General features: G+C 41.5%; 1 protein-coding gene across 2 annotated transcripts in view; it reads right to left on the reverse strand.

Annotated features, from left to right (window-relative positions):
- The window catches only part of PTPN12 (protein tyrosine phosphatase non-receptor type 12), a 69359-nt gene that overhangs the window by 35313 nt on the left and 16953 nt on the right, over window positions 1-17093 (reverse strand). For both annotated transcript variants that reach the window (XM_042815396.1, XM_042815397.1), the window contains exons 2-3: window positions 3548-3656; window positions 177-253 (exon numbers count right to left, since the gene is read on the reverse strand). In XM_042815396.1, coding sequence (XP_042671330.1) covers window positions 177-253; window positions 3548-3656 — 186 coding nt within the window. The remainder of the gene's footprint in view (window positions 1-176; window positions 254-3547; window positions 3657-17093) is intronic.

A 17093-nucleotide genomic window follows, 5' to 3' on the forward strand; every position in this document is an offset into this window, starting at 1 on the left:
GTTACAATATTGCCCTATAAATGACATTAGGTTTGTAAATTTTATTTAAGCCACAAAAAAAAACATTTTTTCCTCCCAGCTCTGAATTCTAATCTCAGTGTAAAACATAAAAGCTGCACTGATCTGAAATAAAAGCTTCGACCAAATTTTAAACCCATAAAGACAATAATTCATACCTTAATAAAGTTTGCATTGATGTAGTCGGAATCTTGGGGGGGAGTTTTTAAGGTCAGTTTAACTCGGCTGTGATCAACTGAAAGAAGAATATATTTTTTAACGTAAAGAATTACAACATGTAAATCAATACATAGCAGTAAATATGGAACACACTGTAAATAGAGTATCAGAAGGACATATTAACCCTTGAAAAAGTGTTCCCAAAAACCTGCATCACAGAAACAGGTCCATTAATGAAATAAACCTGAAATTCAATTGATTAGAAGTAAGCCAAGTGGCAGTCACACATTATCACAGACCACGATGGACAGAACTAAACAAACGCCTACTGTATCCATAAAGCTGAAAGAGTAAAGCACAACTACCTGTTAGTTAAACTACCTACTAGTTAAACTAGTTAAAGCTGTGGGCAGGTCTCAGTAGGCCATCAGCTATTACAGTACTACGCATGCACTGTGGCTTCTTGTTTCAGCACAGCCTGACCTCTGCTCCTCAAACACCGGGCTGGGCACTTGGCTGCGGCACAGAACCCTTCCCTGCTTAACCAGAAGCAGCCAACTCCTTCATTTACAAGATTTTGACATTTCAAATTTCAACACTGGTCATCACTGGTCATCTCTGAGATCATTTCCTGTAAGAATACATCTTCGGAGATCAAAATTCCCAGAAATCTTTTAAAAATATCCTTTACTACTTAATTTGTTCTGCCAACATTTTGGCTGATACCAGCGTTTCCTAGAAAGCACCAACATATCATTCAAACCATCTCCACAATAAGAACCAATTTAATGTAGCACCACAATAAATTGGAAATGAAGAATGAAGAAAGTACCCTATGGATTTGAATTGGAGAACATACAGTATATGCAGAAACAGTATCTGCCCAAGTAGTTTCTAATACTTCCTGCTTCCAGGGCTATTCCTAAGCCATAATGCAGCTGAAATTCTACTAAGAGTCTAAATTAAATAAAAAACAAAGAACAAGTCCATCCAAAAAGAAGAAATAGGAATGGTTTTGGGGTGTCGGGATGTTTTGTTGGTGCAAAACATGACTGATAATATAAGTGCCCTCAAGAAGTACGTGCTGAGTGTTAATTCTCTACTGAAAACTCTTCCAAAAATCCCAAGACAAGGAATTTCTTTCCAGAGCCTGATAACATGCAGAAAACATTTGTGTCACTGTGTGTTGCTTCCTAAAACTGGACAAACCTCAATGAATGCAAAGGCAATACTAAAATAAATACCCAGAGAAACCATTACAACATACTACTCTGTAATACACTATCATATGTACAGTGTAAAAGCGTGAAATCTTTATAAATATACAGTGATCTCACAAATGTAATACTAAAAAGTATTCTTAAGTGATGGATTAAAGTAATTAAAACTATAGGCTAATGAGGGCTCCTATCTTTCCAGCACAGTAGATCCAAAATTCTAAAGCAGCTGCCAGATGTCAGCACTTCCAGCCCTCCTTCATCTGCCACAGCTCAGCTCTTCTCCCATTTTAGCTTCAAAACACAATTCTCCAAAGGAAATTCTAAAGCAAGCTCCAGGTTCAGGAGATTAACTGGTTTTGCCTTTTATTTTTTTTTTCTTGAGCTTTATACATAGCTTAGAGGCTCTGCTCAGAATTACAAATTGGTGTCTTCAAGTAATCAGTGAACACCACGGTTAATTTGAGTGTCATTAAGGATGGCTTAATGCGTGCACGCATGGTCATACTGCATTTACTCTGAAGCCCACATCAAGTTAGTATTGAAGAACTGATCTCTCTGGTAGTAGTAATCATTTCTGATACACAGGGTTAATCTCCTATTAAGCTGCATTTGTAAGCTACCTTCTGCATTTACAAAAATAAGTACCATACCCATTCTTCCTCACAAACATCTTCTGGATTTTGTTTCTCTGTCAAGCTGGTCTCCCATCACTTCACTGCTAGAACTTTTTGGCATTCAAAGATATTCTCACTTCAACTGAATGTTTACCTTCAATTTCCTCATCATCAGCTTTGAGGTTTGCTCATTTTCCCCACTGTATATTCTTTCAGATCCTAATGCCTCATGCTTTGATTTTTTCAATGTACTAAAAGAAAAGCTCATCCCTCATTCTAGCTATGGCTTCTTATTGCCACAATGGCTGTTGTGACTCATGGATTCAGCTTCAGTGCTACAGAATTTTTCTTGTATTTTTATCTAATTATCAATAAGCCTGCAAGGAATAAGCAGAAAAAAGGTATCATAACAACAACTTCCTCTCTCTCACTGTTCCCATTTAACATTTTTCCTCACAAATTAAAACAAAGCCCAATAACATCTCACTGTTTTTCTGCTTTTGAGTTCAGTGCCGTGCATGTCCTGCCTTCTCACCACAGCAGCAGCCATTATGCCCACCTTGTTAAGCAATCTGGGGCCTGTGGCTCTGTGCCTAAGCTGACTGCTGGAAGCATAGCTCCAAGCTCTGGAAAGGGGTAAAAACTCCATCTCTAGAGAAACAAAACCCACAAATACACCACAGTCTGAAACGCAGAGTTTATTACCAGACTATATCTTGAAGCCGAAAGCTAATGATGCCTAAGAACATTTTCAGCTTCAAATGGATTATAAGCCTTCAAACACTTCTGAGAGAGCTAAGTGGAACAGACTTGTCGTTAATCTTCTGGGATATGAAAAATGGCACTTGTCAGAAGGCCAGCCTTTAATCTTGCTGACTGTTACTCATATTGAGAGCACAGCAAGAACTGCTGAGATGTGTGGCATCATGAGATGCACAAAGTGAACTTGCAACACACAATCCTGTCACAAGATCTGTTATAACTATATACTTGGTTTTAGAATTTAAAATTCTGCTCTGAGTCACATTTTGTGTGCTTGAACATGAAACCATTTTACTTGGGCCACAGCAAAATACAAACAGAAGATACTCAACATTGATAGCTCTCAGACATGGCTTGCAGAGTATGAACCAGCAAGAAAAGATCAATTCTACTTCAAACCACAAACATGGGCTTCCTTAAAATCTCAGTGAGATCTTACACTGATGTTATTTTCCATCATGAAAATGAAGATACATACAGTTAAGGACACAGTAAGGTCCTGGATTATTCTGAGTTAAAATGAAAGCCTCAGCTTGATATGGCCTGAGACCCAGCGAATATTGTATATTTGGGTGACAACTCCCCCAGCAAAATACATAAATCTCCACTTTGCCTGCCAAGTTAAAAATAAAAACTCCAAGAAAATGATCTTTCAAAGCATCTCTAATTTTGTTTGTTGTTGTTAACTAAATAACGAAATTTAGAGTACATTAAGAGTACTTTATCCTCTATTATCCTTCCTTTATCCTCTATTAACAAACAAATAAGACTTACATGGTAATATATCCTTGTATCTGTTCTTCTTCACATTTTCTTCCTTTTCACCAGTGGCTGTTGGATAGATCTTCTCTGTTCTGTATTTTGTGGATAATCTTCTTAATCTCTGAAATAAAACATTTGTGTTATCTTTTCAAGCCTTAAGGCAATAGAGACATGGTTAAGTATCAGCTTCATTGATGTATATGGATAAACAGATCACTCAAAAAAACTTCCCCTACATCTTTACAGTTTTCACCAGTTTTTTGTTGTTGTTGTTGTTGTTGCTTTTTAAGCCTGATTACCCAGTAGGTACTTTTTGCTCAACAGCAGTTTACAACCAACTTGGAAAGACTCTATACAGAACTCTGAATAAGCTGCTAGACTGTGGTCACACAGCTGCATTTTAATGAGAACACACACTGCCATGTTAGGGAATAAGGAGTGCATTATCAAGAATACATGTGAGAAACAAACATCTGTTATTGTCCAGGATTCCCGGAGGAACATCACAGATCATGCTGGCTTAAGAACAGCTGTTATTTTGCTGTTGAGCTCACACTGACAACTGAGCAGGAAGAACCCGGCTTTGGGCAGCTACCAGCTCCCAACACTCAACTCCCACTGAGTTTCAAGCTCATCCAGATTTCTCTGGTCTTTCTTTCAAAGGCCCTGCTGCTCAGGTATACGCTGTTCTCAATGAAGTGGGTGACAGAAGGTTTGTTGAACCTTCTAACCTTCTCACTCTGCACCTATTGCAAATCTTCTAGATTTGAAATAAGCAAAGCCTCTATTAATAAAAACTCTCTCATCCCTTCCTGCAGTGCAGGAAATAAAAGCAGTGCAGCTTCATTCATCCCACTCAAGTTACGTACTTGCAACCTTAAACTGAGAAGGGAGAAAAGTACCTAATCTTATTCTGAATTGACACACGGATTTAAAAAGGAACCTGATGGCCTCAAAAAGAAAATGCTGGCTTCCAGCCAATACCAGTAGTTGCTAAACAGTCACTATTGTCACTGCCAGGGGAGCAGCACACAGAACGGGCAGCAGGAAGACAGAATTTTAGAAGTCAGTATTTCCAGTAAGAGGGGTCCTGTGCAGGGAGTGGGATACAGGTTGCTCATGCTTCCCATTCATCTTTGATGCTTGAAAATCACTCCTGAACTCTCGAAACATTTATGGTTTTCTTTTAGGCTGTGGAATTGTGGAAGGCTGGTTGTTAATCAGAAACGCACACTGTGTTTGTCACAGATTGCACAACAACATGCAGACAGGACTCTTGAACCAGTTGGAAAGGCACTTTTCTTCCTGAATTCTTCTAAGAATACAAAAACACTTGAAAGAATCACTGCAATCAGCCTAACCAAAAAGGAAAAATGAGTTGGTAATTCAACTCCCTTCAATAACTCCTCCAGAAAAAAACAGAAAGGAAAGAAAGAAATTTAGTATTTCTGCTACTTACAGAAAAATCCTTCCATGAAATCTGGACACAGTGAAAAACATGTAAATGATGGAAAGAAACTGCACGGATTCTCCTAATACGCACGCAAGACCATAAAGTAGTGTTTACAGAGCAAAAATAAAGACTGTTTAAAAAAAGCATATAGAGAAGCTCTATAATTCTCTATAAAAAGAGAACTTTTATGTCAGATGAAGCCACTGAATGCCAGGACGAGTAATGGAATTAGTGCATTGTTTTCTTTTGTTGTTTGTTTGTTTTTTAACACTATTCTTGTGAAACTTACAATGTTAGGTGGAACAGAAAGTCTGACCAAACGCTGACCAAAGTGCAAAATATATTACCTGAAAAGATTATACAACAAATAGAAAGATTCGATTCTTGAGCAGACTTGTTAACAGTCCCAGGCAAGAAGATTCCGCGCAGACCATGCTAACCTTTGCATCACCAAAAGCAAATTCACAACCCGCATATGTACTTCTCTGAAAGAGTGGTCAGGCACTGGAATGGGCTGCCCTGGGAGGTGGTGGAGTCACTGACCCCGAGGTGTTCAAGGAACATTTGGATTTTGTGTTGAGGGACATGGTTTAGTGAGAACTAGTGGTGACAGGTGGATGGTTGGACTGGATGATCTTGTAAGTCTTTTCAACCTTGGTGTTTCTGTGATTTTCTGTGATATAGTAGACAACTGGAGAACTCTAGTTTATGACATGGTACAGATAAAGAATACCAGGGAATGGTGAACCACAGAATCACAGAACTGTGGGTTGGAAGGGACCTTACAAGACCATCCACTTCCAGTCCTCTGTCATGGGTCAGGGACACCTCCATTGGATCCGATTGCCCCAAGCCCCATCCATCCCACCCAGCCTTTAACACCCCCAGGGATGGGGCACCCACGGCTTCTCTGGGCAGCCGTTCCTCACTGCCCTCTGAGTAAAACATTCCCTCTTAAAAATGCACACAGGACTCACTGCCCTATTTAACATTGCCCTTACCTTTGTCAAATTAAAACAAAAGTCGGCAGTGCTAAGACTGGACACTGAACCGGGAGTCTACAAATAGCAAATATAATTCAGCTATATCAGCCAACAATTGTAAGACTGAAAAGTAGCTTGAAAGAAGTGATGAGCCTACAATCCAAAAAACACAAAACCCCACAAAAAGAAAGTGATTCTTCCCAAGCACAGCCACAAATATGCTCCTCATCTCAATACTTTATTTTTCATCTCCTCTTATTTTTCTGGGACAAGTGCTTTGATTGCGCTTAGAAAAAGTAACAGAGTAGAGTCCAGAGGGAAAAGAAACCTCTAAACAGCATGAATAGAAGCAGAAGTTGTTTTCTGTGAAAAAAGACACCTGAGGAAGTGGTACAGGAGAAATAACAGGTATCAAAAAGCTATGCCTATTTTAAAGGTGGACAAGAAAAAAAAACTGTATAGGGTATAGCATAGGTCTACTGCAAGGTGAAAACACCAGAAATGGCCCAGTACCAACTTGCATTCCCTGGAGACCAATGAGATAATTCATCATATCCTTTTCCCTTACAAAATCTGCAAAGTAGAGTGGAAAGCAGGACTAGCACAGGCCAGCTCTGAGGCAAAAACCAGGAAAGAAATGTGGCAGAATACACATCTCTGTTCCTAAATTACTTTTGGATTCATTCTTGTCACGCATATTTGTCCGCTGCTTTGTGATATGGGTAATAGCAGGTAAGTAAGCACAGCCATGAGAGCAACCAAAAAAGAATAAGTATCTTTATACTTCTTTAGCGTAGTATTCTGAGCTACACAGAATAGTACCTACTTTATGCTTCTGAAGGGAATGTCTTCACTTAAAAGTAAGGAAAGAATTCTGAAAACAGCCTTGAATCCCCAGGAGGAATGCTGGACCACAGGAGCAGAATTCACACTGCATGCAAAAGGAGGCTTCTGCACAAAGGCACTGTAGTGTGCACACAGCCTGCTTCAGGGTGCAAGAGATGCAGTGCTTCCTAGGCTACAGCCTGGAGTGACCAGAGCAAGGAGAATGTGCTCAGTGACAGAACAGGGTAATGGCAGGGCAGAGAGAGAAAGAATTTTGTTCAGACTACGTTAAATCAATGAAAGGTATCCAGCGAGATCTGTCACGGTCTACTTTCATGCTAATTCATCATACAGAGCTGTCTGCAATACAAAGCAACGCTCACTTGGGCTAAGTAAGGCAGTGGAACGCCAGGAGACGCACAGCCACACACAGGGACACAGACCAGCCCCACACCCCTACCACACTCACCACAACAGCTATTCCAGGACCTCACAAACCTTCATTCGCATCTTCCTTTAAGAATAAAGTTGACAAAAAGTAACCAAATATTTCTGACAAAGAACTACATTCACAAGGCCTTAACTTTCATTCTCATTAAAAATACTCGAGTTTAATTCTGCTTGCTCACTGTGCTGTGGTTACTGGGATGGTGACAAACACCCCGTGAGGGCTGGGGTGAGTCCTTGGAACAAGGTGGGTTTCAGAAGCCTAATTCCAACTTCCACTGTGGTTTTATATTCTGTAATATGATTAAAGTTCTACTTCAGTGTTTTTAGCGAGACAAACCAACTCTTGAAATCCAACGCATGGAATCCTATTGCACGAAAAATAACTGCGTCCAGTCAGTTTAAAAAACATTTCTGACTTTCACAGTCAACACTGTGTGTCTATTTCACACTTCAGAAAGCGTGACATGAAAAACTGAACATGAGCCAGCAGTGTGCTGCAGCTCGCAAGGCCAATGGTATCCTGGGCTCCATTAGAAGAGGGGTGGCCAGCAGGGACAGGGATTGTCCCTCTCTACTCCGCTCTTGTGAGGCCCCATCTGGAGTACTGCATCCAGGTCTGGAGTCCCCAGCATAAGAAAGACAGGGAGCTGCTGGAGAGGGTCCAGAGGAGAGCCACAAGCATGATCAGAAGGCTGGAGCACTTCCCTACAAAGTCAAGCTTGTTCAGCCTGGAGAAGGCTGCGTGTGAGGAGACTTCATTGCAGCCTTCCTGTATTTAAAAGGGGATTATAAAAAGGAGGGGAATCAACTTTTTACTCTGGTAATAGGACAGGGGGCATGGCTTTAAGCTCAAGGAGAAAAGGTTTAGAATGGATGTCAGGGGGAAGTTCTTCACAGAGAGAGTGGTGAGATGCTGGCACAGGCTGCCCAAAGAGGCTGTGGATGCTCCATCCCTGGAGGTGTTCAAGGATGTGTTGGAAGGGCTCTGGGAAGCCTAGTCTAGTACCAGATTGGACACTGGTGGCCCTGCCTGTGGCAGAGGGTTGGAACTTGTTGATCCTTGGGTCCCTTCCAACCCAAGCCATTCTATGATTCTGTTAAGACATACAGCTTAATTCTAGAAAAATGCTGTTTGTGGAAAATATTTATACTCACTTTGAAAGCTTGAACCTTATTTAAGTTATCTAAGCTCTTGTGCCTCTTTCTTGGGATCCTCCATAAGGGACACGTGAAAAATATTCACCAGGAATTTGCTTATTCAAAACCCTCTGCAACTCTCCTAAGACTTACTTTCCAAAACCTCAGCATAAAAGGCAGATTGAAGCAAGCATTGCTGTTCTGACTGTACCTAAGGAACAGCACATAACAGCATTAAACTCAGCTGCTGGAGTGCTCCAAGGCTTCCACAACCCATTTGCCACACGATAACAGGCAACAGCCACCGGCTTCATAGGTTCCGTATGGACAGCTGTGGCAGCGGGGTTGGGAGACAGCACTGATCACACAAGAATGTACTTTGCTTCTCAAAATTCACTACAGTGTATCAAATACTCAAAAAATCTGAACACTGAAGGAAATTTTCTATCATAATTCTTTTAATAGTCGAAGCATAAAACAACACCAGGAAACACTTGAAAAGAAATGATGTATTAATGCACTCATTTCCTAAGACAGCTCTTTCCAGCATAAGCTTAACATTTCTTTGTGCTTACTGGCATGCAGGGGAATAAAAACACGTGCGTGATGTTCAGCTGTGCTCTCCTCCCAGTAATTTAATACACTTTACTAAAGCAGAATTCCCAGTCCTCTTTTGCAGAGAGGAAAGTATACCTGTAAGGAACCCTCCTAAAACCATCTTGGTTCTGCAAGTATTCCAGCCTACAGTCCTTCCAAATCTAACTGATGTTTCCCCACATCATTTTCTGATCACCCAGAGCTCTGGGAAACACCAGGGCAGGATGATGTGAATGAGCTCAGCTGTAGCATGGATTCTCCGAGGAGCCATGGGTACCTCTGCAGCTCCGGGCTGCACAGGAAGGAACACATGCAGAGACCTGGTTGCCTTTTATCACTGCCAGCACAGGAAGCACGGGGCATTTCTGGGATTATGCCTTTTCCCACTGAGCCTTGGGAGCATTTGAAAAACAGCCCATGCCTGTGGCAAATGTCAGTCTTTTCCCAGTTATTCCTGTCAGCTTGCAAAGAACTATTTTTAAGAATTTCTAGACTTCGTGCTGCAAGGAAAAAGCTTTCCCAAACACTAAGTATAAACAATGACAGGAAAATGATCCAATTCTATTAAAAAAGCTTCACTGCATCTCAACACTTCCGCATGGCTTTGGCTGTAAGAAATAGTTCAGACTGAACCCATTTCTCTGAAACAAAGCCCTGAAATAGGACTGCGTTGTGGTTTCAGCCAGCTAAGACAGATTGCAAGCTGAACTGATCGGAAGAACCAAACTTCTGAGGGAGCCCGTACTACCTCAGCTCTCCCTTCTGGCAAAACCCGCTGACACTCGAGCTCTGGGCACTCCTCCAAAGGACTGCTGAAGTGATTAATAGGCAGGAGTGATGTAGAGATTCCACTGAGAGTTCCATCTTCTGTATTTCACTGCAGGAAGACAGCTCATTTGAAAACCTCCACTGTGTTCAAGGAAGCTTGTACGAACCCTATAAAAGAGAAGTCCCTCTACAATTAGGTAACAAACTGGGATCCACACTGTTCTAGTATTAGGTGGCATATTGCATTGTGTTATCTGAACTTGGCCGGCTGTTTTCTCAGAGAGTTCACCTTATTGCATCATTTAGAGATTTAAATTCAGTAAAGAAGCATTAGTCAAGGCAGACAGCACACACGAGGAAACCCCCTGCTTAAAGGAGATAAAGCAAAACACTGAACTACCAAAACTTCACTATCCTGTATTAAGTTACTAACATATGACTTCAGATGTTTTTAGAAGCTCCACAGCATTTTAATTCGCACATTCAAACTGAAGTTGTAATTTTTCTATCCCTGAATGGAGCAGTTGCATTAGCATGATCTATTGCTACAAATGCGTTAAGTGAAAATGTGCAGGACAGCTGGCAGAACACCAGCAATCACAGTGAGTGATGAACCGGCCAAGGAGTTAGCCTAGGATGCATTATAAAAGCATGGCCAGCAAGGAGCAATGGCCTGGAACTGGAACATAGTAAGTTCCATACAAACATGCAGAAGAACTTCCTTATGATAAAGATGATGGAGCACTGGAGGAGGCTGCCCAGAGAGGTTGTGGAGACTCTTTCTATGGAGATATTCAAGACCCAGCTGGATGTCTAACTCTGCTACCTATTGTAGGGAACCTGCTTTAGCAGGGGGTTGGACTCAATCATCTCATGAGGTCCCTTCCAACCCCTGTAATTCTGTGATTTCATTAATGTGAACATCTCCATTAATGTGAAAATATGTCATGAGGAAGCAGTCTGACTTTTGGTTTGAAGTCTAGGAAACACGTCTCAGTGCAAAAACAGAAAAGGCATTTATAATTAGCACATCCCACAAATAACATGCTGTTTAACAGTACGAAAGGAGCTCAGCAATAATTCCTAATGGAAGTAACCTCACGTTTGTCCAACAGGCCACAACATTTTCAGTTCTTGAAAACAAACATAAACAGAATAAGGAAACAAAACACGAAGACACCAGGAAACAGAACTCATACCCTGAGAACCCTCCTGCTTAGGAGCATAACTTCCAGGTGACTGGATTTGCTGCTATCCTCTTACTCATTTTAGCATTTAGGTTCCAGTATTTTTGTGCGTGCACTGACTGAATAAGTGTATTAAAAATTCTCATCTAACTTTGAATTTCTTCTCAAGTCTTCCTTCGAACGCATGCAGCTTTTATCCATCTTACCTTGCTGTGTGATTACAAAGGTAACATTCCTACAGAAAGCTACAATTTCTAAGAACAATTTCTAAGAACATTTTTACAGCACTCCAGTTAATTAAGTGTTACAGTGGGATCAATCAGCAGGGCTGCAAAAAGAGCCAAGGGCTTCTTAGTGAAAAAAACAGCTATTAAATACAGTTCAAAACTGAGCTAACTGTAACATACAACATATACCAATCTTCTCAGCAATTCTTTTTCCACAAGCAGTTCAGCTTTCAAGTCAAGACACTAAGGGCTTGAGTTGTCCTCCATACAACCTTCTGCAACTTTCAAAAGAACTAATATTCATGTTAATGTAAACAAATTACGACGACTTCTTTTGTAAGAACTCTTAAAACTTGCCACGTAGCTATGCATGTCAACCTACCAAATACAATGCATATCTTGCACTAAAGAAGAAAAGAAAGTTTTCCCACCTCCAAACCTTTTTTGCAACCTTTTCTTTAGGAGACTGTAGATGCCAACTCTATCAGTGCTACACAATTTTACCGCCAGCATTTCAATAGTTCAGCTGATTTGTTCAAGAAACTGACAGACACATTTAAGTCTCATTTCAGTTGAATCTGCATTCAGTTCTGACTAGGAATTTAAGGTCTTATCATAAGATGCCTGTAAATAGCTGGCACAAAGAATTGGCTGACTGCTCGGTTCTCATTACATGCATACTTCCTTAGCAGCAGGAAGCCCTGTACCACAGCACAACAAGGGTACAAAGAGGAATAACCCTCCCACCTTCAGCAGCTTCCTACAGAAAAGGTTCAGGCACACTGGGGGAGGGAGGAGGAGGACAGGCTGTTTTATTGTAGCTGTTCTGCAAGATGTCATCTGCATGTGCACTCAGCACAGGCATTTACAGAGCCCACAGAACCACTGCTGGATTCAGCAGCACAACCACAGGTCAGCTGGGAATGTACCCAAAACCCTGAATCATGATGCAAGCATCTTGCTGAACGGCATCCAGAACCAAGAGGAAAACTGCTCAGTCTTGTTACGTCCCAATGATTTCAGCTGCTCATACGGCATAACCACAAGTAGTTTCACTGATGTTAGGCAGAGATGTACCCATATATACAGATGTACACAGCAGTTTGAACAGTATCCTCATCTCAGTCACCAACAGCAAGGAGAAAAACCTGCAGCACCAAAGAGGAGGTCTGCTGAGAAGCTGGGCCCAAAGCAACTCAGAGAAGTAGGATGAGCTTTCCACTCCATTCCACCAGAGCTGGAGCATTTTTGCTCATTTCTAAACTCCAAACTGATTACAGACAGAGGTAAGAATTGTCTTCAAAGACTCCCTTTCTTCTTCCCTCAGCCAGGAGAGGAAAGCACAGCACAGACCATCACCCAGACAGACCTAGCTCTGAAGTCAAATGCTGACACTGTCAGTATCATACCTGAATTGAGTCACCACTTGAGTGACGCTAATTGGAGCGGGCCCTTCAGCAGAAACAGAAATCAAAGCAGAGACTTGTCCTACTTGCCTCTCCTACAACACACTTAAAGTTTGATGGGGAAGTCAAAACCTGAGGGGTATGATGGAATAAAAACAGATGCCAGAGTAGCAGCATTACCACAAACAAGCCATGGAAGCACAGAAGTTAGTGCCTAAGCATGACTTGAGATTTTCTCTTCAGAGAAGAGGTTCCACTCCAGCTCAGTAACACATCTGAAATCAACCCAAGCTTCAGAGCTGTACGAGAGGCAGAGCCAGTGACCATTGGCAGCAACTCCACAGCTCCTTCATTTCAGAGCTTCTGCCTTACTGCACATTACACCCCCAAACAGCAAAAAGCATGCTGAAAGCAGGAGCTGAAACAGACAATACAGATACTGTACAGCCCAGACAAATTAGAAATGTTAGGAACTAAGTAGATATCACCTCAGCCCCCTTCTTTGAAGAACATTTAGTTCATGAACTTTTTCAGGGAGAATTAACATGGTTAAACAATCTGTTGCTGTTAAAACTTCTTCCCAACATCCTTCACCACTCCCTTGCTGTTGGCTTCACTGTACGCAGAATGAGGCATCAAATTCCAAAGATCATCAGTCAAATATTTGGACAGGGTTCACATAATAGTCAGACTCCAACTGCACACTGCCTTTACCACACTGCTGAGCTGTATTACGTCCTGTCCCCGCTTGCCCCCGCAGCAAAGTCAGCTGTGGCTGCTATGGCTCTTATCAGTTACTTCTTGCCCATGGAGCTGAAACAGAGGCACTGCCCAGCAAGGCTCACAGAGAACTACTTGATGCTGAAAAGCAGGAGCCTAACAAATCCTCTAATAAAAAGCATAGCTGTGTATGTTCAAGAAGGATTGCAACTAAAATCCAGCTTGGAGGCCAAATTACCTTCCTGAAACATCTGTGGAACTCAAACTTGCTACTCCTTTCATTTACGTGACTTTCTTTAGTAACTATGACTCAACTTCAATCACAGTTGAATTATTATGTGATGACATGAGCTCAGTGTGAAACATGCTGACGTTGGATATGCGAGCAATAAAAGGGCATTGGTTTCCTCTCTCACCAGAAGTCTAACAATAAATTTCTCTTTTTCCCAGAAGCAGGCGTGAACTTATATAGAAATACACTATGTGCAGAGACTTTTGGAAGTGTAGAACCCTATTATTCAGCAGGCAAGATGAGGATACCCTTCACTAGTTATGTTAGTTTGTAATTGGCAAATACAGCAGCCACAAGGTTTTAAGGAGTGCTCCCATAAAAAAAAAAGTCATTATGTTTCCAGACTTAAGCACAAAACCACCCTTCTGATATCAGTACATCCATGCAGTAACATATATACTACAGCTGAGTTTATTTAAGTATGTAGTTGACATGAAAAGCAAAAAAAAAAAAAAAAAAAAAAAAAAGAGAAGATGGAGGGGGAAATAAAGGTATCAAGTAGAAAATACATTTCTATTAACTGCAGAAAACACGCTTAGAACTATTTTCACTCCTTCTTCAAGGCTGTGTCTGGAAGCCAAGGAATGTGCTAGTTATAAAGAGGCTATTTATGATGGAGTTCAATAGCATTTTAAGAGCCAGAAAGAAGTAGTCTCATGAAAGATACAAACTAGTACTAAGACTTCAACTGCAATAGCCCTAGCAATCACCACCAGGATACTTATAAATAGGCAAAGAAACTTTGCAATGCTAGTTTTGGATATCTGTTCCACCTGTCTATTTCTGGTTAAGAAATGCATCCCTGTTTGAAAGAGCTCACCTTTCCATCAGACTACGCAGAAAGAACAGGCAATGTAGGAGCCAACACCATTCTCAGAGCAGAAAGCCATAAAGAAACTACTCAGACAAAAGCAGGCATCCACAACCTCTCTGGGCAGCCTGTTCCAGCACCTCACCACTCTCCATAAAGAATTTCCCCCTGACATCCAACCTAAATCTTCCCTCAACTTCAAACCATTTCCCCTTATCCTGCTGTTATCTACCCTTTCAAAGTGTTGATTCCCATCCTGTTTATAGGCTCCCTTTAGGTACTGAAAGGCTGCAATGAGGTCACCCCCCAGCCTTTTCTCCAGGCTGAACAAGCCCAGCTCCCTCAGCCTGTCTTTGTAGGGAAAGTGCTCCAGCCCTCCGATGGTCTTCATGGCTCTCCTCTGGACCCTCTCCAGCAGCTCCCTGTCTTGTGTTGGGGGCTCCAGACCTGGACACAGTACTCCAGATGGGGCCTCACAAGAGCAGAGTAGAGAGGGACAATCACCTCCCTGTCCCTGCTGGCCACCCCTCTTCTGATGGAGCCCAGGATTAATTAATTAATTAACGGGATATCTCAGAAATTCTTCTATGTTGCAGACCTCATGAGGCATACACTCAATTGCAAAGAAATCTACAAAGCCTCCCTCCATGCCCATACTCTGCAGGCAGCCTCTCAATCTGCTCCTTTGTCAAACACTGCCCTTCTACAGCACCAAATTTCAAAAACCATAAAGCTACTCAAGGCAACAAGTAAAATAAATCCAGTTCAGGCAAGCACCTTGTCAGTCAAGATGCTGATCATGTTTTTCAAGTAAACCTCAATTGTTATTGCTTTCCAGAGCTGCATGTTTACAATCCAGAAGATAGAACAAGACCACTTGTTTGGTAAACAACAGCCAAAGCCTCTATTTGGGATACAAACAACTTTATTCAACACATCCAGTTCTGGATGACAGGTTTACTTCCAGGAATTTCAGAAATGTACAGGAATACTTTCAGATCTAACCTCAAGATTCTTATCTGCAATTCTCATCTCTGGAGTAAGTGACATAGCAAGAAGAGCCCGTTTCCTTTCTTGGGAAAGGAAGCTGTTCTCATCCGAGCCCTGAAGAAGTGTTTGACTCAGTGCCAAATGCAAAGAGCGTGTGAATTTTCATAAGAATTCAGGCCAGACCGGGGTTTTTAAGAGAAACAGTGGAAAAAAAATCCCAAACAAACCATTTGATGGAAAGGATTTCACCAGTAGAGTTTCTTAACAATAAAAAACCGTCACAAAAACACAACAACACACACAGCTCTGTGTTAGTCCTGTCAGACATATTCATTAATGACTTATCACTAAAAGCAGATTATGCTAATAGACTTTCTGATGACAAAGCTAGAAAGCAATCAATAAAGCAGAGGAAAATATTACAAGAAGCAATGAAGCAATGACTATTGAGACAATAGAAAGTACACTAAGGTTTGAAGGCACTGATCACTAACAGTGATGGTGGCCGTGTGACCAAGAACCAAATGAGCTGAGTGACAGTTTGTAACTGCTTTAGCTGTCACACAAAGAAATGGGACATGGGACATCCAGCGATGAATGAGCTATGGCAGTAACCAAAGAACATAAGCAATTAATAAAACAACCTTAGCGCTCATCAGCACAAGATGTAACATTTTCTCAGGAAGAGGAAGCAGCATTTTCATTTTTAGATACCGTCATCAATTCATTTCAGTCTAACGCTCCCATTTTAAGCACTGCCAGTCTATGTTTTCTCTGACAATTCTTTTCGATTTTAGATACCTTGGAACTGCCTCATTTTAACCTCATTTAGAAAGTGGCTGCAGGGTAAACAAGCCTCCCAACAGTATGTTACTGCTTAACAAGTGCTTGTGGAGAATGACTTTAGCCCTCAGAGATGAAACAGTAACCCACAGCAGGAATGCTAGGTGCTCACAGACAACCGCTCAACAGCAGCACCCTTAAGGTATCATACCTGGCCATTCAACTATTCATTTTCTAGCAGTGTTTATTTTCTTCGTTAAAGAAGTAGGATCTCATTAATTCACCTGAAATTTCTGTTTTTATCTTTAAGCAATATTAACGTTAAAATAAAAGCTACATGCTGCCCTCTGCTTAAGAAACATTTCAGGAGAAATTGTGCTTTTGCTAAAACTTGTCCTGCCAACCAGATCCCAGCTGAGCCACCAGATGTGTTGGACAAGCTGCAGAAAACATTCCTGCGCAATATCGGGCTTTGAGCTTCATCAAAAGGAGAGGCCCGACCTGAAGGCAGCTTAGAGGAGCTCTTTGTCTCAGAGGTGCAAACTGCCCCATCCGCCTCTTCTCTCGCAGAGCAGGGAGCAGCTGCTCCTCATAGGCTGGGAGGGCGACTGAGGAAAGCAGTATCTTAAATCATTGTATTGCAAACATCTGAGGCTCACATGCACTCAACAGGACTGAACAAAATGCTCCCAACAAGCAACAACTGGTTTGACAATGCAACCCTAAAATCTCAAACCCCAAGAGAAGTTACTTGACATTGGCCAGGTTGCTTTCTCGATTGTTTTGGGTTGTTTTTTTCTTCCCCTTTGAGAAAAATCCTAAGGATCTGAACAAATTTCGGCAAGAGCCTCACAGACTAGAGACAGCCACAGAACAGCAGTTTGCTTGCAGAGTGCATATGGAACCCATCCACTAGATGTCAGTGTCCT

Source organism: Centrocercus urophasianus, unplaced genomic scaffold (genome assembly GCF_019232065.1).
Source record: "Centrocercus urophasianus isolate 14NV4802_14NV808 unplaced genomic scaffold, USGS_Curo_1.0 seq_15, whole genome shotgun sequence".
Classification (NCBI taxonomy): domain Eukaryota; kingdom Metazoa; phylum Chordata; class Aves; order Galliformes; family Phasianidae; genus Centrocercus; species Centrocercus urophasianus.